At 40.5% G+C, this 22,464-nt stretch overlaps 1 protein-coding gene across 2 annotated transcripts in view; it reads left to right on the top strand.

Moving 5' to 3' along the window:
• The window catches only part of tnr (tenascin R (restrictin, janusin)), a 133,145-nt gene that overhangs the window by 74,853 nt on the left and 35,828 nt on the right, over positions 1-22,464 (top strand). Inside the window, exons 9-22 of one of the 2 annotated variants that reach the window (XM_079570262.1) lie at positions 3,292-3,411; positions 3,620-3,763; positions 4,324-4,439; positions 7,072-7,222; positions 9,358-9,536; positions 9,732-9,822; positions 10,246-10,346; positions 11,473-11,575; positions 12,271-12,360; positions 13,624-13,757; positions 13,863-13,992; positions 15,900-16,166; positions 19,657-19,776; positions 20,045-20,188. In XM_079570262.1, the coding sequence (XP_079426388.1) occupies positions 3,292-3,411; positions 3,620-3,763; positions 4,324-4,439; positions 7,072-7,222; positions 9,358-9,536; positions 9,732-9,822; positions 10,246-10,346; positions 11,473-11,575; positions 12,271-12,360; positions 13,624-13,757; positions 13,863-13,992; positions 15,900-16,166; positions 19,657-19,776; positions 20,045-20,188 (1,890 nt within the window). The remainder of the gene's footprint in view (positions 1-3,291; positions 3,412-3,619; positions 3,764-4,323; positions 4,440-7,071; positions 7,223-9,357; positions 9,537-9,731; positions 9,823-10,245; positions 10,347-11,472; positions 11,576-12,270; positions 12,361-13,623; positions 13,758-13,862; positions 13,993-15,899; positions 16,167-19,656; positions 19,777-20,044; positions 20,189-22,464) is intronic. The other variant, XM_079570263.1, reaches the window with a different exon arrangement.

The following is a 22,464-nucleotide window of genomic DNA, read 5'->3' as shown; positions in this document are numbered from 1 at the left end:
TACTTAACTGTATTTTACTGTAGCCAATCTTACTATTGTTTAACAAAACTAATAAGGAAGATCATGAACAGGGTACAGAGGACCTTATTCTCTTTTTTGAGGTTTCAGCCATCAGCATTATTAAAAGTGTATATTTATTTTTTAACCCAACAGTATGAAACATTGTTGAAAAACATGCTGACTATGTTTTGGCAGCCGTTTGCTAGTTCGTCTGTGGTTGCTATTGAATAGTATTTGAATATAATGCGTTCTGACAGGCGAGCAGAGAACGACAGCTCGATCCATGTGGCCCATTCCGGGCTCTGCCTCAGCGGCTCCAGGACCAATACTGTCACTGTGGTGCTCATGTTGGAATTTGTGACCAGCGTCATTCAATATTCAGAGCTGTTCCTCCTTTCTGAATAGAAATTGATTCTCCATTTTGCTCCATGACAAAGCACCTCTAAATGTGTGTCAGGCAATGTCATTTTGCTGACCGCATCCAGGCATAATAAAAGTAGTAGAAATCTACATTTTGGTTTTATTGTGTCATATTTGTATGGAAGTGTGTGTGTGTGTGTGTGTGTGTGTGTGTGTGTGTGTGTGTGTGTGCGTGTGCGTGTGCGTGTGCGTGTGCGTGTGCGTGCGTACGTGCGTGCGTGTGTAATGTGAATTTGAATCTTTGTAACATTGAAATAACACTTTTGATTTTTTTTTTGGTCCCTGAATTTCAGTTACTGAATATTCATTACACATTTTCATTACACAAATTAAAATTAAAATTAGATTAGATGTTCACTGTATTATTTTTCAACACATCCAATTCATCAGTCTAAATTCAGAAGTGAAAAAATCACAATCCTGGTCAAGGCATGAACAATCGATCCTGGATGACTGAGAGCCAAGACACAGGATGTTTCCTATTGGTTTGTGTCTTTTGTGGGCGGGACTTACAGATGGAGTCAACAGGAATTGACAAGTCAAATCTAAGATTTTGATTGGTCCCATGCCGTGTTTGCTGCTCAACCAGACTTTGGCTTGACTCTGTTTGCTCATGCCTTGATGTCCAGGATGTTCTGCATGATTTTTTCACTGTGAATTTTACTCTCTGAATTTCTACTGTTGAATAAGGGCTTGATTTTTGTTAATTCATGTTTTAAGGGTGAATTTTTTTCATTTTCATTTTTGAATTTAGACTTGAATTTGAAATATTCAAAATCAGTACAGTGAATATTGAAGATATGAAGATTCATTTTTTATTTTGAATTTAAAAAAACTTTGAATAATGTGTAATGAATATTCAATGTCTGACATCCGAGGACAAAAATTATTATAATTATTATTATATTAAAATTCCCATTTGGTAACACTTTATTTTACACTACCCTTGATACATTGTACCTGCCACATTTAGTACAATGCAATGTTCTATGAAACATAGTGTAATAACTTGTACCTATGTGCTACATACGCAATGGAATAATGTATTTTGGAGTGTTTACTGTATTTGGAAATATGTAGTTTGGAGCAGGGGCGGATCTAGAGGGGTGGCACAAGGTCTTGCCACCCCATGGATGATGTCATGTGTTTTTTGACAGGACAAAGAATTATACCAACTTTAGAGCTAAATAAAGAGCCAGGTGCCAACTCCTGTGGCTCCCAAGATGATACATAAGTTTTAATTTTACTGGAGTTAGAAACCTCCTACTTATATTATGGGCGATGCTACTATTTGCATATAATTTTGGGAGGCTCAGCTGCATGTAAACAGAAAAATTGCCTTGCGATCAAGCAAAACTTGCATACCCCCGCTGTAAAATGTCAAACAATTTTTGCTGTTATAGATGCCGTATTGAGAATGTTTGACCATTCCAAACCTATAGCAATGTTTGTTTGCTCTCTCAACATTCCTGCTTTAACATCTCTTGATATTGATACATTGGTTGCTTCTGTTGCTGTTGTTCAACAATGTAATTTGTTCATGAAGAAAAGCAACTGAGGTCGGGTAGACGTGGACATTAAAATTCTTCGGAAACATACTGAAGAGTCTCTTACATCAAGTGCAGAAGAATCTGTCCTTCACGATAATGGTCACACCGTCTGTCGCTCCGTCGTCCTCTGTGACCTCATTCAGTCACTCCCCAGCTATCTCATTGATTAGCACACCTACTTTTGATTTATCTCCATGCATTCTCGACAAAGTCTCAGCTGTTTAAGTATGTCCAGCTGTCGAGTGCGCACGGAAGGAGCTGAAATTGCTACTAAAACGTGCCTAGTAAGTCCCACAGGACTGTGTGTGGCGCATAAAGTCCAGAACGCCAGGTTATAGTCGTTAAGAAGAAGTTGATGAGTTGTTTGTTATTGCCTCTATAGGCCTCCCCGTGGATCTGTAGCCTCATGTTTATTTCACATCTTACGAAGTGTTGTCCAACTTTGTTCATTGAGATGATTTACTGTTACGCTCCTGTACCTCATCTTTACACATTGTACTTGTCCTTCGCTGCCCTCGTCCTCTCACTCCTCATTTTCTCTCACAGAAACTGCCATAAACTCTCTTGTTTATGCCTTGTCATTCACATTCAACACCACCTCTCCGGTTTATGGCTCAACAAAATCCACTTCACCCTGAATGAGTAGAGATTTTTTTGCCACTTGTGCTAACTCTCGTCTGTTGTTGCCCACGTCCTTTTACCAACAAGGATCCACACTGCGGCCAATCAATCTGCTTTTACGGTTATAGTTTGGTCATTTGCAACAGGGGGGCACCAGCAATGTCAACCTTCTATTGGCACTCTACATAGAGTACTGCGCATGGCTGTAATAAAAGCTGAATTTCCTTTTCTTTTCTTTTTTTCGTTTCAAGGAAAGGTCAGTAACGCATCGAGAACAAAACAAATATTCTGTTTTTATGAAGGTGTATTGTTCTGTTTTGCAAAGGAAGATTTTAATGTTGTCGAGAAAAATCATTGAAACTAGGTTTGTCTTTGCTATGACTTACAGTATATCAGCAACTCTATCAAAAATCTTAATTTTTGTGAGTGAGCGTACTCATCATCAGCTAAAGTAACAGGGACGGTTTCACACCAGTGTCTCAAGGCAAGACACACTAGCTCTAATGCAACAAAGGGTAACATGCTGTATTTAACCAGCCACCTAGAGCCGGCTCTCTCATTACAATAGAGAATTTAAAATGCCCATTGCTAAAGAGTGACTTTGTGCATCAATTGATTATAAACTTGCCGCAGGCTTTCTGAATTTTAGGGGCGCACATAAATGAGTCCGTGGCTTAATAAGTTTCAAATGTTTTTTCAGTGGCACCTGCAATGAACCTGAGGGTACGAGGGGTGACTGATCGTTCCATCGACCTGGAGTGGGAGGGCTCAGTCAAGCTGACAGACTTCTTGGTCACTTACACACCCAATACCCCTGGAGGTATGTTCCTTAACTACAATTATTGTTAATATTTATTGTATGAATTTGCATATATATATTAATATACAATTCAGGTTTTCTGCACAGGTAAAGTTTATTTTGAGTCTATGACATCATGTTTACTGTATTCAAAAAGCAATTGCATAATTTTGTTTTGTATGTTTTGTGTTTTGCAGCATTTGATTATTTTGCGTCCTGTCATTTGCAGGGGTACAGCTGGAGTTACGGCTTCCCGGTAACATCACCACCTGCTCCATCTCAGGCCTGGAGGCTGGACTCGAGTACGACATCAACGTGTTCTCTGTCATCAACAACAGCATCAGCGTTCCCGCCAGCATCACCGTCTCCACCTGTGAGTGCGCTCATGAGGGTCCACATAATATTCTTGTTTACACTCACAGAGTAAAGGGAGCGTATTAATTCAAGCAGATGCACATCAAGTCTCTCACTATTTGGAACTGGTGCAACACTGTATTTCTCCCGGCGGTTCACGGTGTCAATAAAGTGAAAACACCACCTGGGCTTTGTGCAAATGAGCTGTGAATCTCCTTCAACACCTGCTCAGAGTCAATCTCTCTTCAAGTCAGACAAAACCAGAGTCTCAAAACATGAAAGTTCATTTTGAATACAATGGAAGATACACACACAGTGTAATAAAAGTTCATCTTTTGTTTTGTATTTTACAAACATAATTGGCAGTTGACAATACAATACACAATAGAATGAATGTAAATCCTTGATAATGTATTTATAGGTACATTTTGGCATGTTTTACAATCTCAACTCCATTTAGAGATAGTTCTCAGTTTCTGTTTTACAAAATAAATTGAATTTTTTGCCCAAGCCGGTGTGTGATTGATGGTCTGTATGTGTCACTGAAGAACAACAATATGTCTTTGCCTACCTTCGCAGATATCTCTAGTCCAGATAGCTTAGGCTTCAGATCCATCACCGAGACGTCCGTGGAGGTCCAGTGGCAGCCGTACTACTTCTCCTTCGATGGATGGGAGATCAGCTTCATCCCTAAGGTAGTGTTTTTCTGACACTGTTGATCTATATGTCAGGGCATATTGCAGTCTACCGTACACTGAATACAACTACTCTAGTTTAAGCTTGTGAAGCAGACTAGTGAACATTTCTTGTATTGGAAATATATATGGAGTAGTATTTTTCTTCATTCATGCTGCAGAAATTGCTCTGTTGTGAATTCATCTGGCTTGTTTTGTAACAGACAGCAAGTCTCATTCTGAGCCGCTCCTCTACACTCAAATTGTGTTACCGCTCCATTGATCTAATCCCAAAATGTTTCTTTTCCATGCATATACATTATTTGAAGTCATTAAAGGTCAAATAGAGTGGCTCAAAATCATGTTTACAAGCCACACTTTTGCACGATACTACAAATATCGAACATGTGTCGTACAAACAGGAGTCAAACGCCAAAGCTCAAAATATTTGCTCAACCTAAACCTCACACCCTAATTAGTGCAGATTTTCTTAAGCTTATTGGCTATTAGATGGATGAGCCATTAAACCCTTTGTGAGGAGAAGCGTCGCCAGGTTCAAAGACTGAAAGTAAAAAGCATTCTGCCTCTAATTCCCACTGTAAACTCAGGTGCCCGGCACTTTAATCTCAGAGCCCCTCACTGTAATTGGCTTTCTGCTTTAAGGTATTCTCAGAGGGAGACATCCTTTGGTCTGGCCAGAACACAAGCCATGGGTAGGATGTTTTAGATGCCTTTTCCATTTATTGCAAAGCCTTTTAAGAAAGAAAGTCTGGTCAGTCTAATTTGCTTTTATTGGCTTATTCCCCATATCCAATCTTCTCTCATTCCTTTCTTCGTACTATCGACCTCTTGCCTTCAAACCACTGCTTTTACATTAAGGTGTCCTCCCCCATCTTTATGCACGTCATCTCTCTCCCCTTCTCTCCAGAGATGCATTCTTCACTCGCTCCATCCTTCCTTTCTCTACTCTCGTCCTCCATAAAGGAAATCTTATTAAGAGTTGCCTGTCCCGCCCCAGCAATGAGGATTGTGAGTTTTGACAATCTCTTAATGGAAGAAGGCATGAATAGATTGGCCTGAGTGTTCTAACAAAGCACTTGCTGCCCTGTAAAGAAGAAGCCAGATGTGTTATTAGAAAAACTCTATGTTTTTGTTTTTATTTTTTTATTTATTTGACAGGGACATTGCAAGTCAACATAGTACAAAACAAGCCTGTTACTGATGCGATGCAAAAAGAGTTTATAGCTCGTGCTAATTTTCAACTCCAGTCCCTGGTTGGGCCTTTCTACACTAAATTAACATCGGCATTAATATGGCTGATAAAAGATTGAGAGAATCCATGGCATGCTTACATTATGGAGTCAATAATGAGTGAAGAATCTGTCGCCCAGTCAGTGTTTCCAAGCTAAGACAGGCAGAGGTTGCATTAATTCTAGTGTTATGGTCTTTTTGTGATTGTGGTGGAAATCAGGGAAACCCCACACAGACACTTTGAGCCATTGAGCCATAGGCTGTGAAGTTCATACAAAATTTGACAATGAGAATTCCTGCCTGCTCCTCCAGCGTCCCTGAAGTGCCTCACCACGGCATTAAAATTCACAAGGAGCAGACACGCAGGAGGTCAGAGCTCAGCGGTTGGAGCACAAGGAAATGCAAATCTGTCCATTTCACCGTGAATTTTGGCTGTATAATGTCTGCTTGAACTTGAAATGATGTTAAACGACGCCTGAAGCTACAACTCTATTCAGAGGGCTCGATGCTAATCATTTCTGCACCACTCAGCCACTAGAATGATGACTGTCAATTGCTCAGTATTAGACAGTCATGGAAATGTAACAGGCGCAATCATTATGGTACATTGACCGCTCAGACATGAGTGTTCGAGAAACCAATGAGGGATTCATTATGTTTAGTGATGTGTTAACTGTAGGCACATTCGGGGGCAGCTGTGGTTTACATCACATATTTATGATATGCACGCACACAAGTTGTTTGTTGTTATCTTTATTTATTTACTTACTTACTTAATATTTATGATTTTTGATGTAAGGGTTGGGAAAGTGAGTAGAACTGCTACCACTGAAATACAAGGTTTATTTTTATAATGACCATACAATTTCCCACATTCTTTTTACCCCTTTCCTCAACCCAATCTAGTTTTAAAATGGGAATTATTTTAGCCTGTTCAAGATCATTCTTTGTGCATATTTAACCTTGCGCTCAAAGTGATTTGTGGCTAATTACAGGTGCAAAGGACACCAGGGTGCAGTAGCAAATTGTTGAGGTGATTCATTTTGTATAACTAAGCACAATTTCATTACATTGAAATTGAACGCCACTGGTAATACGAGTGGTGCTGCAGCATAATACCCTGCCCGATACTTCAGTAGATGCTATTTCACGGATTACAACGTCTTTGAGTTGTTGGGAATATCAAGCTCCTTCGTGTTTGTGCAAATCTTCCCTGAGTGGGGTCTGTGTAGCAGCATTAGAGAAACATCTGTCTATCTACAGGAAGTGCTGGCTGCCTGACAACAGCTGGGAATAGCAGCAGCTCCGTATGGGTGACTGGCAGGTCTCAGAGAATGTGCAGAGAGGTGTACAGTGTTGAACAGTGCTTCTCAACCGGTGGGTCTATGTTTCTTTTCACCAGGACAACGATGGAGGGATGACGGCACAGCTTCCCAGCACCATCACATCCTTTGTGCAAAATGGTTTGAGGCCGGGAGAGGAGTACACCGTAAACCTGGTGGCCCTGAGGGAGCAGGGGAGGAGCCAGCCCATCAGTGGCACTGTCACAACCCGTACGTCCCGAGTCTAGTGCTATGTTTCAAGATTTAAAATGCTTGCTTGTCTTTAATGTCATATTTATGTCATAATAGAATATGCTTCTTTGTAATTTGTTCCCTTTGAGTCCATGTTAGTCATACTAGACATGTACAATGTCTTTCGTCTTTGTACAACTTTATTAATTGATGAAATCATACATATGAAATGGCGCTAAGGTCCCTCAGAGAAGTATAGCCCCACTCCTCACCCATATGACACCAGTGGGACAGCTGTAATATATTCCATTCATATTGTGTCCATAACAAATTCAGACTGTGGTGTCCGCAGTCAAAACATCATCCATTTCCTGTCAAGCCTTTGTTCTCTCCTTCCTCGTAATTAAGTAGAGATTAATAATTCATGGCATTTTTTACATTAATTTTTCCCGTTGAAGCCCATTGCAGGACCCTTATTGGATAAAGAAAAGAGGCAGAAGACAAATTTGAAGTTACTCAATTATTTAGATGTAAGATTTAATCTATTGTAGAGAAAGAAAGCAGACTGATGAGGAGGCTAGTGGGAGCGGACAGCCGATGTGGGTGCAACCATTTTACTCAGGAGCTTTCCAGGACAAGACCCTGGAGACTGATTTCTAATGCAGCACGGATTGAGACAAACCTGTAGTATGTCAGGTCTGACTCAAGGACGCAGTGTTTCAGGAAAGACTTGTTCACTGCTGTGTGTAGGTCTTGGTCAGTGTGTGTAGTACATCCTCACTCTACGAAAAAACTGTACGCTTTCTGGGCCCTTTTAGATAAGACAGATGTGAAATACATGTGGAATTATTTTTACATAGAGCCCATTTCAATGCAATATATCATAAAAGGTACTGTATTTATCAGGTTCATGTGTGCAACATTGTGAAGTTGTTGCCTGTACCTTCTCTTAACACTCATCTGACTGGATTATTTGTTCTCTTTTTTTTAAACACAGTTTTATTTACTAGAAATCCCCTTGAATCACAACATATAACGAAACTAAAGGTTTAGCAAATCAACTGATTAATGACAAAGGTTTTAATTATCGTGTTCCTTAACACCTCATTAGCTGTAAACCTTTTGTATTAGCACTGTTTCCTCAGCGCAAAGCCGCAGAGCTCATTGTGTGTCAAGCACTGTGTGTGTTTGCTTCAGTAACCCTGATGTGTTTTCTATTCTCCTGCTCTAATAAGAGTTGTCTTCCAGCGATCACAGTGAAAGACTCTAATCGTGAGCTGTGTTTTACACCTCTCAGATAGAGCCGCTGGTATCTGCTGTGTCAGGCCCGATAGCTTGTACATGCCTGGCTGTCGGAGAAACGCATTTCCAGATAACAAAATCTACCGCTGCGAGAGCTTCCAGCAACGGACACTGACATAAAAAAAAAAGTCCCATGAGTTTTTCTAATAGATAAGGCTTTCAGCCACAGCAGTCAAAAATATACCTTCAGCTATAAAACTTTTTGATGGCTGTAAAAATGTCAACAGCGTGGAACATTTTATATCAACTTTTATTATAGTTTGTAAACATAGTACAGATTGGCTGTCACTGAGATTTACACTTGGCCATTAAGTTTTTGGTAGATGCAGGAAAAACAACATTGTATTTTAGCTTGCAGATACTATAAATGCAAAATAATACTGTAGTCAAAATAAAAAATGTTATAGATCTTCAACGTTTCAGACAACTAATCATAATCATGTTTTTTGGTAACATCTTTTATGATACAAGATAGTGATAATCTAAATAATTTATAGTACTTTTATATAGTTTTATTATATTATTTTAACACTTTGGACTCTCAAAGTGGTGGTAAGCATCTATCATTGCCACAGCTGTCCTGGGGTCGACTGATGGAAACAAGACTGTTAATCTCCGCTGTCAGCCCCTTTGACCACCACCATCCACTCACTCACTGCATTCACACAGACGTGGTGGGTGAAGTGTATAACCCAAAGACACAATGACACTCTGCCATCTGAGCAACCGTGGCCCCTAAAGTAGCATATGTGTCTTTGTAACATAACATAAATCAGACACATTATGTATCTGTAAAATCAATAGTGTGAGTCAAAAGGTGCTTGTGGCAAAAGCCCATTATAAATAACGTCTTTATTTTGCCTCCTGCGCAGTGATAGATGGCCCCACTCAGCTGATCGTTCGGGATGTGTCAGACACGGTGGCGTTTGTGGAGTGGACCCCACCCAAAGCTAAAATTGATCAGATTGTGCTCCGCTACGGCCTGGTGGGAGGAGAGGGTCCACGCACCACCTTCCGCCTACAGCCCACTCTCAGCCAGTATTCCCTCCAGGTCAGCCCAATATCTGTGTGTATGTCAGTGCTATTTATCTTGTCAAGGCGCACCTGACCGTTAACAGTGACGATGCAGGGCGCGGCTGAACCACGTATCGTGTGCATGTGTGCTTTTCTTGGTTAAATGATCTGATGCATTGCCGCTGTCTGTGTGCTGAGATAAAGTGCCTCTCTCTGTTTTTGCCTTGTGCAGGTTCTGCGGCCCGGATCACGTTACAATGTGTCCGTGAGCGGTGTGAGGAAAGGAAATGAGAGTGGAGCTATTTCCACTGAGTTTTCCACTGGTGAGAACCGACAGCAGCAGATGTAGTAATGATGAGTTTTCTGGTGGTAGTGACAGTATACAGCAACATGAGTTAAACAATATACATAAAGCTTGTTATAGCACAATTAATAAGATATTTTGTACGCAATGTAATGTTTCAATTATTCATTTGAATTTAATATAAGTATGCTACCTTACTCTGCCAGACATATTTTGTTTATTTGGCTCCGCTGAAATAAAAAAGACTGTAATAGTTTCAGAAACAGGATATAGACACTATCCTGACTATGTGGTATCGTAAGATAAGTAGACATGTTTAGCCTTTTTCGCCATCAACTTACTTCGATTTGACTTCAGCACAAGTTGTGTGTGTGTGTAAACTGCTGATGTTTGCTTTTTCACCCTCCCTGAGAACTGGTCTCAGTGTCCCCAACATTGTCAGCTTTATCGTTTTTCTCAGAGATCGATGCCCCCAAGAACCTGCGCCTCGTGTCCAAGAGCTCAACCAGCCTGGAGCTGGAGTGGGACAACAGTGAGGCTGAGGTAACACCACATAAGCAGTTACTATGAGTTTCAATCTTTTTGTTGTTTTTTATTTTGATGTTACTTAATACATTTGGAATATTTTTACTAAAGGTTCAACTGTAACACTGCTCTTGAATTGTGTTATACAGGTAGAATTGGTTGCAATACATCAAAATCACAGAAGTTTTCCAACAGGAGATTTAAGACTATATTACTGTGCTTGTCTTGGAACGTGATTTTTATGTTTCACAATAGTTAATTTATTTCCTGACACCAGGTAACAAGTTAATCCACAGAAGATTAGGGAATATGGTTAGGGACGGCAAATGAGATGTAAGTTATGTTTCACTCGCACAAATCTTACAAGTGCAGTATTTTTAGAAGCTAGTTGGTGTTGGCTTCAAAACGAGGTATCACACTGGCATATGGGCTGTAAACGCTCTAGCCTTAGCTTGTGCTTCTAAATGCAGACTATCGTGTAACCTTTTTCCGCCTAGGAGGGGTGCAATGCGAGATCTTGCTGCACCCCAGACATTAGTGGGCAAGACAGTCAACCCATGGCCAATGGCGAAGTTATGTAGAACAACCCTTTTTCCTCCAACCAGACTCAAGCGACCGGCGAGAGGTGGTGGGGGGTAGGGGTGAACGTGCTTTTGTTTGTTTCCACGTTTCTGCTGAGGGCAAACTATAGACATTGACCAACACTACAGCTGGGGACACGAACATACACAGAGGGATAAATAACGGTTTCAGTTTTAGCTGATGGAGTTTATAAAAGCCCGTAATGCTTTAGGATGAGTACAAGGCAGTGCGATGTAAACGAAGAAAGAATGGGAATAGAAGAGCAGTGCATAGTGCTGCTTGTAATAAACCACACCTCAGTCGACATCCTTATTTTTTATAAGCAACGCCCTCTCCCCAGTGGCGCTGGCACATAGCGCAAATGCTGTGCCACATCCAAGATGACGCGTGTTCAACGTCGCGTTTGGAGCATTGTTGTCCTTGCGCCAGGTGCAAGGTCTGGCACCTTAAGTCTTACTGTCTTAATGTTAACCCCAAGGTGGCAGTTGACATGTTAACACCCATGTGAAATGTTTCTGACGATGGCTGTGTACATCATGTCATTTTTCATCTATATGTGCAGGTGGATGGATACCAGGTGGTGTACAGCACTCTGGCAGGTGACCTTTATGATAAAGTCATTGTTCCCCGCAACGAGGGATCCACCTCTAAGACCACACTGACAGGTAAGTCCTATCATCAACTCTGACTTAGTTACAGTTTTGACCAGTGAGTCTAAAGTTTTTCATATTCCCTTTTTTATTTACAGTCTATGGTTGACTTTGCCCGTTGCATTTAGTATCAGCAAAGGGCACATTAGGAGAGGCTAGAATCTGCCTGCATGCTTTGCCAGCTAGGATAATCTCCTCAGCTAAAACTCGGCTGACAGGCTCCTGATTGTGTCTGCACAAATGCTTGTTGTCCTGCGGCCATATTGAAAGCCTGTCAGGAAGGAGGGGTCAGCTGGGAGTTTTCTGAAAAAGGCTGTAGTGCTGAAAGGGCACAGTTGGCATAAGAATAGAAGCAAAAGGTCCCTGTGTTATTCAGTCGGTCCAGTGCGATCAAAGCGTTCCACCTTCATCCCCTCTCCAACACCCTCACTTGCTTTGTGTCTTCAGCCTATCTGCGTATATCTGTCATTTTCACTTTTCTCGTTGGTCTCATATATTATCTCGGGAGCGTGGGAAAATTCTGTGAAATTGATTCCCATTTAATCAGTCATGCTGTTAGTAAAAATGCCCGCATCATCAGAATTTGAATGATGCTAATTTTTGCTGGGTCACCAAAGTGCCGCTAAGTGGGTTGTCAGACCACACTTTTGCATAAGGACAGGCTTTGTAATACTTTCTAACTATCACATGTTTTTTATATTCTATCACAGACCTTCTCCCGGGTACGGAGTATGGGATTGGCATTTCGGCAATGAGAGGGAGCAACCAGAGTGCACCTTCAACGATGAATGCCAGGACTGGTATGTCACCCAACTCTTTGTTTCGCTGCAGCCCGCATTATTTGTGTTTAAAGGCCAAAGGCAGTTTGACTGATTATGTTTTGTTTAATATCAAATGTCTAGGTGTAGCGATGTTGTTGTTTTAGTCTTTACATATGCTTCAGTGTTCCTTTTGTAATAGTAAGTATTTCTTTAGTAATACTCATTAAATTCAAGCTCCAAACTTCTTGCACTGACTGTGAGGCGTATCATTACTGAAAAAAACGATTGCGAGTCGTGCTCATTTAAATGGCTAAAGGTGTTTTGAAATTGCCTCAATTCGACTGCTCTTTTCAGCCCGGTTTCTTTTCGCTCTCTGAACTTTCAATGTGCACTATATGGAACATGTATTTTTCTCAAACAACCTAAATAATTTGAAAACACTTGGTTCTTCCAGGCGCAACGCACAGCAGGGCTTAGGTTGCAAAGCATCAATTTCAGCAGCCAGGCAGAGTTCACTTAAGGTTCTTTTAATGCAAACTTTAGTGGTGTGTCTGGCCTTCTGAAATGCTGCATTTTGGTGTGTGCAATTTAGGTAGGCTAATGATGGACAAGCCAACAATACTTTGCTCATGGCAGCATTCATCCATCAACATACAGACTAAATATGAACTACTTGTTCATGCAGAGGTGTATAATGCCAGCATGCCATAAACACTGCATCCTAGAACAGGGCCAACACATGTGCAAAACATCTGTCACTGTTCTGTAGGGCTGATTATGTTTATCAATACATCATAGTGATATCAATCAGTTTGAATCATTTTTGAGGTGTTCTTGCTATGCTAAGAGTGTGGTTTATCTACATACTATATATTTGGAGCTCACAGTGCAGAAGTCACAGTACCTTCTTGTGTCTTTCCCATACTATACGTTTGGAATATTGCTGAATATTTAGTTTAATTTAATTCATTTATGTGATAGTGACTAGGATAATTGCTGACCACTGTATTGCACTGTATAACAATCGTATCACTCCAAACATCGACTTGTGAGTACAATTCAGAATGATTTGTTCTACACTGCCAAACTCTCTGACCATTCACTTCACATTAATGTTAGCATATTTTAATTCATGAAAAGTACTTCCTGGAAAGTTGCATATATGCTTTAATTATGCTACTGAAGCACAGTTGTTGTTATTCTGAATACCTTCCCCGTTTTTATTGTTTTGTTTATTTATTTCTTCCCCTTTGTGTCTATTATTCTTGTTACCAACCCTGCACTTGCTGTTTTCCATTATAGGTCTGGATGTGCCGTTGGATCTCACTGTCACAGCGTCCACTGATAACACGATCACTCTTGTGTGGGGGGTTGTCCAGGGCCCCATTGACCACTACAAGGTTACCTACATATCATCCTCTGGGGTCACTACTGAGGTAAAAATATAGATATACATTATGGGTTGTATATGTAAAGGTTACCAAAAACTCCAAGGATATTACTCAGGTTAAAAGGAAATGAACATTTTTGTTTCCTCCTAGCTCACTGTGCCCAAAGATGTCACCACGGTAACACTAGTAGACCTTGAGCCCGGAACTGAGTACACAATCACTGTGGCAGCAAGGCGAGGCAGACAACAGAGCACCGCTGCTACAATAGATGCTTTTACAGGTAAGGAGGACAAAGAAAATTGCAAACATTTTTGAAAACATAACTACAAAGGAACTATTTCATTTTTATCACATTTAACACTGTTTAAAAGCTTTTTTGACATAGAATAGACTTTTTTGCACAGGTACAAAACAGTACAAGCACATTTGAATTCTTGTGCGTTTCTCTAGAGTAAATAAGGCTGATTTATTTGTTCAAAAAAGTGTATTTCTCCTAATTTCTCCTGTAATAAACTTGATTGGACTGTGTAATGAGGTGGTGTGCGGAAGTAAGGCGAGTCATACCAAAGGAAAATCAAGACCTTAAAGGACTTTGAAGAAGTAATTATCCACGGTAAATTATTCAAGTCAGCTAATGAGGCCTAAACAAGTGTTTTCTAATTGCGCCTCTGTTCCGCATCTGAAGGTATTTGTGTTTGGCTGTAATTCTTTTTCCAACAAGAAATCCGCCACCACTGACAATTCATTTCTGTGCTTAAGTAGCGCTAATCCATACTGCGGGCCTGTTGGCGTGATGTAATTCTGCTTTGTACATGAGGATGGACATGTGCTAACCTGCCATCAGATCTGTCATGTCTGTGGACGACATCGTAACTCCTCTTGTCTTTGACCATCACTGAAATCATCCTCATCTCCTCATCTGTCTCATAACGCCTATGGAGTCTCTACCTCTTTAACCATCTGGAGTGGTCTGAGCAGAAAGAATTATAAAGTGACAGATTTTTGAAGAATAAGAAGAAAGGAAAAGTAATTGCCTGTCAAGCTCAACGTCAACTTGCCACTTGGCCAAATTGGCAACATCTGTCAGCCACATGAACTCTTCCTTTAAGATCAAATAGTCTGTCTCAGACCGACTTGAAGGCTCTTCTGTCTGCGCCTCAAATGTGTAAATTACTAAACCACTTAAGGGACAGAGTGCTAAAAACGAACATCTGAAGCTAAGTCAGCTAATTGAAATGCTCTTGCCTCCTTCTCGGTTATTAACATACTTTAAATGTCTCCTCACCCAAAGTGTTTTGAACAACTTGAGCAGCGCAATTCATTAAAACAGGTCTGACCTTCATCTGCACAAGAACCATCTTCACCAGCAGCTCTTCAGACTGGGATTTTAGCATGCAGTGAAGTAAAAAGGAATCTGTGAATAATTTTGTTTTTTAAATGAGTTGAAATTAAGTTGTAACACGGACAAACATTAAAGATTTTAATTGCAACTCCATAAATTCTCCCAGACCTATTTTAATTAAAAAAAATATAATAATAATAATAATTAGTATTATTATTATTTGAATTATTATTACTGTTATTATTTTTGCTATTATTATTATCATTGTCATTATCATTATTATCATTATCATTATCATTGTCATTATTATTAAGGTTATCCCTGAGGAAAAACTGGTCATGTTTCGTCACTGGCAGTTCAATACATTATAAAAGTTTAGTAAAACTATTTAACTACAAACATGATTGAAATTGAAATTATGGCTTGTCGTCAATCTTTCCAAATGTGTTCATATTTCTTACAACCATCATCATTAATATTCATTGCTCTCCCTCTCAGTCTCAAATACGACTCTGCTTTTGCTTTTTTTTCATCACTTCCATAATTCAAAGATTTTCTTCTTTTAATGCCACATAACCTCATCATTTTCGTCTTTTATAACCAATTAAATGATTACTGGCGCTCCGTTGTGTTTCGACTCTCACCTACCTCATCAAGATTTCACCCGCGGCCGATTGTCTCAACTGTGTAATAAACGACCCATCATTGCCGTCCGGACCGCCTCCATCCATCACTGACTTCCCGCTCTGTCATCTCCATAACTGCAGCATATTTCTTTTTCATCTGCCGCTCTTGCTCAGCCCTTTTGGTCGCGCTGACATTGAAACCTCCGCCCCCTCCTCCAGGAATCCGCCCCGTAACCGACCTCTACCTGTCCGAGGTGACTTCGGACTCGGTGGCCGTGGCGTGGAGCTCGCCGGCGCCGCCCGCTGACCTCTTCATACTCAGCTACAGCTCGGCCGACGGGACGGACACCTCCAAGGTCACCCTGGAGGGATCCAAGACCAGGTCGCTGGTGCAGGGCCTGCTGCCGGCCACACAGTACACGCTCCGTTTGATCACAATACAGGGAGACTCCACCTCAGAGCCCATTACCGCCTCACTCACAACAGGTGAGCGCAAGCAGGCGTGGAATAATCACATGTTCATGACCCAATTTAACTTCTCGTTGGGGATAGCACTTGTTTAGAATTACTTTAGTCATAGATCACAGCAAAGTTACTTCAGGGAAATGTTTTGATGATATTCTTTGCATATCTACCCACAAAGCATATCTATTTATGGTAATATTTGGTTAAAATCTTTGGATATCTAAAACAAATCAGTTACTGTACAATTCAGTTTGACCAAAATGGGCCGGATCGTTTCATAGCATCCGACAATTAACGAAATGAGGCTTTTGAAATTTTACTGCGGCATCTTACTGTGAGTTAAATCATGTCATTCTTTTTACAAAGCTAAGAAAAATAACATTGCCAAGGATTGTTATTATTTCATTTTGTGTAGTTTCAGATTGTCCTCCATCTCTCTCTGTCCCATTTATATTATTATAAAAACACAATTTAGGGACTGCAATTTAAAAGCTTATCTTTTCTGGTTGTTAGCCAAAGTGACTTAATAATGTTTTGTTTGAAAATCTAATTACTCTGGCAAGCACAAATCTGTCATTTCATGCAACGGCATTCATACAAAAAGAAAAAGAGTGATAACAAATAATTATTTGATTATTTGTGCTGTTCTTGCTGAGATTTGTTATGTAGTCCCGCCTAAAGAATAGTCTTATTATTCATATTTAGGTGCTTTCTTGCCTCAATAGGTTGTGCAAGTAAAGTGCGTTTTTGACTTGTTTCATCTTCCCTGTTTCCTTTGATGCAAACATTATCTGCCCAATGCATTACACCTTCATTGTAAACAGACAATGGCCCAGTTATGTCACATCTTAATGGGCTTTATGGTGGACGCGGGCTCACGATATCTCCCTTTAGACTCCGAGTTTTCTTTTCATATCTCCTCTGAATGACTGAATGACTCAGGATTTTGGCTAATGGAAAGTAAAGCTCTGGAGACAAAGACGTCACCATCGATGGATATATTAGCGGTGCCTGAGCCAGAGACACCTGTGCACCTGATATCTGATTACTCTGCTCTTTCTATATAAGAGGACTGGCAGCCTTCAGCCACACTGCTGTCTCCTCTCATTCTCCCACACATTGTGATAAGCAGGTGGACTAGTTTGGATTGGAGAGGGGATTTCAGCCCCAGCGCTGCACCTGTCTCTACAATGTGCCATGTATCTATTAAATCATATTTTTAGAAATTTTGAGATATCAGTTGACAGCAAGATTTTCATGGTTACCTCACGACCTCTTTCTTTATGAACAGGTTGTTCAGGTAAGGTATAGCGCTGTATTGGTAACAGCATCTTTTTGGATAGTTACTGCATGGGTGATTATCTCGTTGGCAGCAAGTCATTTAACCCCAACGGATGCAATGGACATCATCATTTTCTTTCCTAAACAACCCTGTCAAAAGACATATCCCATAGTCATGAAAAGAGACATTGAACAGAGAAAACATCCAAGGAAATTGCAGAAAGTAGCAACACTGGGTTAAGGACACTCAACATAGTGTTGCATTAACAAATGTATGTTTTGGATGGTGGCTTTTTTTATTTGGTCCGGTACTGTGGTAGCAATAGTAGTGGCAGACCTAATAGGAGTTCTTGAAGCACTGTAAGCATATCTATAGGCCCGTTACTTAGACTCCCAGGGAGTTTGAGTGGACCTAAACACTTCTGCTCGCACGTAAAATTGCCATACTGCCTTTGCTCTCCCCGATCCCGTCAGATCTCAGAAGCTAATCAGGGAAGGGCTTGCCAGTACTTGGATGGGGACTGTTTGGTAACACCAGGAAGCCTGTGTGAATGTAGTGTGTGAGTGGTTAGTGGTGGTCGGAGGGGCCGTTGGTACAGACTAGTTGCTGTGGTTACAATGCAGGAAAATTATAAGCGACTTTGAGCGTCTGGAAAACCGCTATATCAGACTAATGCACTATTATTTTTAAAATACATGTATGTCTTATTGTAGTTATTGTACTAGATCACTGAAAATATGTGGCATGTTAGTAATATTAGTAATGACCGAAGATTAAACTACTACTACTAATAATAATAAACTGTAGCTTAAACATTTTTTTTTTCTGTTTCCATTCCAATTTCTGCCATTTTAGTGTACGCTAGTGTTGCCACTCACGGTTAAACGGCGAGGCACAGCTTTTATTTCTCACTTTAGTTGTAGTAGTAGTAATAGTTGCTTGCGATAAATATTTGAGTGTCTTTCAGCCTACTCTTCATTACAAAGTCAGTGACTATAATTTACCAACACGGCCTCTGGCTTAAAAGACCTGTGGAAGATAGATGTGCTTATCGGAGCATTTGCATTTTCGCATGAATGTATTCCAACCCCAGGGTCATGTTCTGTAATGTAATGTAAATGTAATAGTCAATACTATCTGACTGAATTATCATATATGCAGTGTACACTTCCACAGCCAGATGTGCATTATTGCAGTGTATTGCCAGGGCCAACAAGCAAAACACTGTTAGAACTTTATTTTTGGCAAGTGGCTCTTTTATTTTGAAGGTCGTCACAAATTTCAGATTTTCTGCGTGAGTGTTTGGTATATATTTCACACGCAACTAAGTAAAAATCAACCATATTTTGATGCAATTCCTATAAAAGTCAACATTTCTTCTATAACTTTATTTATTTTATTGTACAACTACATTGTAACTATAGTAAAAGCCCTAAGAGGCTAGTTCCTTTTGAAAATGACTAGAAACAGTGCCTAGTGAGCATAAAGTTAATATAAGCCTGGTGTATGAAAGAAAACCATGGAAAATTCAGTGTTATGTAACTTCTGCTGAACTTTCAAGAAACATTGAATTAGATCAAAGCTTTGAATTATAAATAGGACATCTGCTCATGAAGAATAATCATTTTTGCTTTTGAATAACTGGAGCAAGGAAGTAGACATCCCGCTTTTCTCCTATCTTTCATTTTCAATTGAGCACGTAGCACCTGATATCTTTTAATTACAGCATTTGCCCACATTGTTTTGGCCGTAACCTCTCTGTCGCCGCTCTGCTGTCCCTCGAGCCACATAAGACAAAATGGGAGCAGCGGGGGAATACTCAGAGCAGACCTGGCTCCGTCACAGAGCTAATGCCTCTCATTGTGTTCTTACGGCTGGATGAGCAGGATTTTCCTTCACAAAATGTGCTACTTCCTGAAATACATTTGCACGCTCTTGCTTACACGAAGCGTTGAGGTTTGTTTATGTAAATGGGATGAAAGGAGGATTAGAGGCGCATAAAATAGTATATAGTTAGGATAAAGTTGCCTCAGCCTTCAAGAGCATAATGTCTGCGGATGAGAAAAAGTGGTTTGTCTGGAGATAAAACATGGGACCATATTTCCATTCACATTACCAGCACACCGATTATATAGCAGTGTATTGTCATATTAGGTTTATACACTTACCTATCAAGCTTAGTATACTTCATATGCAACAGTCTGGACTTCATCTGTCGTCCTCTTCCAGGTACAGACCCGCCGAAGGAGCTGCTGGTGTCTGACGTGACAGAGGACTCCGTGAACCTTTCCTGGATGAAACCACTGGCTCCATTTAAACACTACAAACTGTCCTATCAGTCGGCTCGAGGTACACTCATTCTTCAATTACGTAGTTTCTTACATGTTTATTCAACCTAAGCCCACACACTGTAGAAAGTTTTCAGTTAGTATTTTCTACTGGTAAAAAATCTGCTCTGATTATAACCCTATGATAATATGTTCAAAATGAATTGGTAAAATAGAAATGTTTTCAGAATTTTAATGATCAGACTATGATAACATGGGAAAACCCACTGGATACTGAGAATACTATCCCTCTCTAAGCGTATCCTCCTGTGTGTTGTTGCGTGGCACAGGTCGCGAGGACAGTATGGTGATTGACAGTGATGTGAACAACTACACCTTGTCCAGTCTGTTCCCGGCCACTGAGTACGAGATCAGTCTGACCGCTGTCAGGGACAACCAGGAGAACAAAGTGGTCAGCACCTCTGTGTTCACAGGTGAGCTGCTCATCCCAGGGGCTAAGTGCGCCTGGGCCGATCATGATGCAGGTCGCAGGATGAAAAGGAGATTCTTAATCTCAGCGGGACTTTCCTGGTTAAAAAAAAGTCAGATAAACTTTGAAGCTGACTGAAAAGTATAGTATAAGCAGGTAATTGATTACCTATAGCCCCTCATATATTCTGTATGCTGTCCTCTTCTGAAACCCTTTGTCCTTGTTTAGACTCCACTGCACATCATTAGCGCTCGCTGTTATTGGTTTCTGAACTTTTAAGTTAGCCTTGTAATAAAAAGTTCTAAAACTGCCCTCACTCTCACACGCGCATATCAATTTCTGATAGCTGTTGCCTTTGCAGAAGCACTGCACTACCTGAGATTAACACACTCTCCTGGCACTGTATGCATAATCTCCAGCGTGTTGGAGATAGTCTATTGGAGGAGAGAGCGGCAGAGCTTTGGAGAGGACAGAACAGGAGGGAGTAGGAGAAAGAAAGCGTTTGCATGCCAATGAGGAGCGGCGAGGTTCAACAATCCAGCTCAGGGAATAAGATACAGTAAAAGTCCCTTTCTCTCACTTTTACGTTGCTCTTCCTCTGAAAATGTCTTCTGCTCCTCTAACAACCCCAATGTACTTACTAAGAGCAGTGCCACTGGGACTATCATAGCCTGAAAAGAACATTACCCCAATATCAGCCTTGTTAGAAATGGTAAATAGCCTTTTCATCATAATACACACAGCAGAGCTAGGGACATTTAAATAACATTTTGAACATTACACAAATAGGGGATTTAGAAAAGTAATCCAATTGCTGGCAAAGGATGTAGTGGCTTAAAAAAACAGAGACAACAATATTAGTTTTACGATCAATTATTTAGAAAAGCACTATTACTTAACTGCTCACTTGCAGTAGTAGCTCGAGGCTCTTGGATGTGAATTCCCCCCTAGACACTAATCTTCAGGTCAACGTTCCAACTAAATCACATGTTTTCTGATTATTTTTGTGAGTATGGGTCGATGTATTGAACACTCTCAATCCTAAGATGTGTTTGTGTACAGTGTTTACTCTGTATACTTTTGGTTCATTAGGGTAAGGATTTAGCCTTCTGTTCTTTCTTTAGCTTCATGCCAGACTTCAATTTTCGAGGGTCTTTATGGCTAACAATGTGTGAACCAGTCAATCCAAAAAGCCAGCTTATCTGTGTCAAGCCATTTCTATCCTGCGGTGTAGAGAACCAGGTCGTCTGCAGCAGCTTGGACCGCCTTGTTTTCTATTGATTAGACCTTTGCTCTGTGTACAAGTGGAGCGAGAGAAGGGGAATGGGGCTTTGCTGCGCCACAGCCGAGGGTCTGGCCTTTTGATGAGCTGACATAAAAAATAAAAAAAAGACGTGGCTTTCATTATAATGTTAACGGTAATGTGAAAATCTAAATTCCCATCGCTGTTGGAAACCACAGTGCCATCGGTTGAGAGATCTTTGGAAGTCAGAACAAACACTTGTCACAGTGGCTCGGTGCCACACGCTAAGCTACTCAGCCCAGAGAATCTGTAACTTCAGCATTCGCGGGCGTAATGCGGGCCAAATCAGAGGTTGTGGCAGAACTTTAGAACAGCCCAATGAGCACTGTGCAGCTCTTGTTCAATCTACTTCCAGCAAAGCCTTTATTGCAACTGCCACCGAACAAAACTGGAGGTTTGAATGCACAATCTCCTTTTAACACAGTTCAGAAGGCTGCAGGGCTGTTCTCAGAAAGATCGCTACAAATGAATGCCGAATCTAGCAGAAAGTTGTTTCAAGGGCGAGAAATGTTTTAGGATCACAAACCTATCTCACATATGCCAATTTCAAAACAGTTTGTTACAACTTGCAACAACATAATTTCACAAACAAATTGGCCTTTTCAAAAAGCAGCTAAAAGAAAGTGCTGCTGAAATATTGAATCAGTCAGTGTTTCAAATATAAAAGCAAGATGAAAACTTGTACGAAGCTTTTTTATATCCAAATTGTGTATTATTTATTTTGAGAATTGCATTTCTAGTACTTTTCTGTGCACATGGATGCAGTAAGCCTGTACCTGCATTCAAGCGGTTTAGTTTGAGTTTGTCATTGTCATACTTTGAACCTTTCACAGAAGATCGCACAGTGTAATACTATGATAGTGCTATGTTAATGAGGAGATCCTGTCTGTGCATAATCAGCGCTTTTTCCAAATCAACCATTTAGTGTCAGTACTAAACGGCGCACAGCCACAGAGCAATAATTAACCTTGATTGCA

Source organism: Gobius niger (genome assembly GCF_951799975.1).
Source record: "Gobius niger genome assembly, chromosome: 13".
NCBI classification, from domain to species: Eukaryota; Metazoa; Chordata; class Actinopteri; order Gobiiformes; family Gobiidae; genus Gobius; species Gobius niger.
The sequence above is the reverse complement of the archived record's forward strand: the minus strand, read 5'-3'. Positions and strand labels throughout refer to the sequence as shown.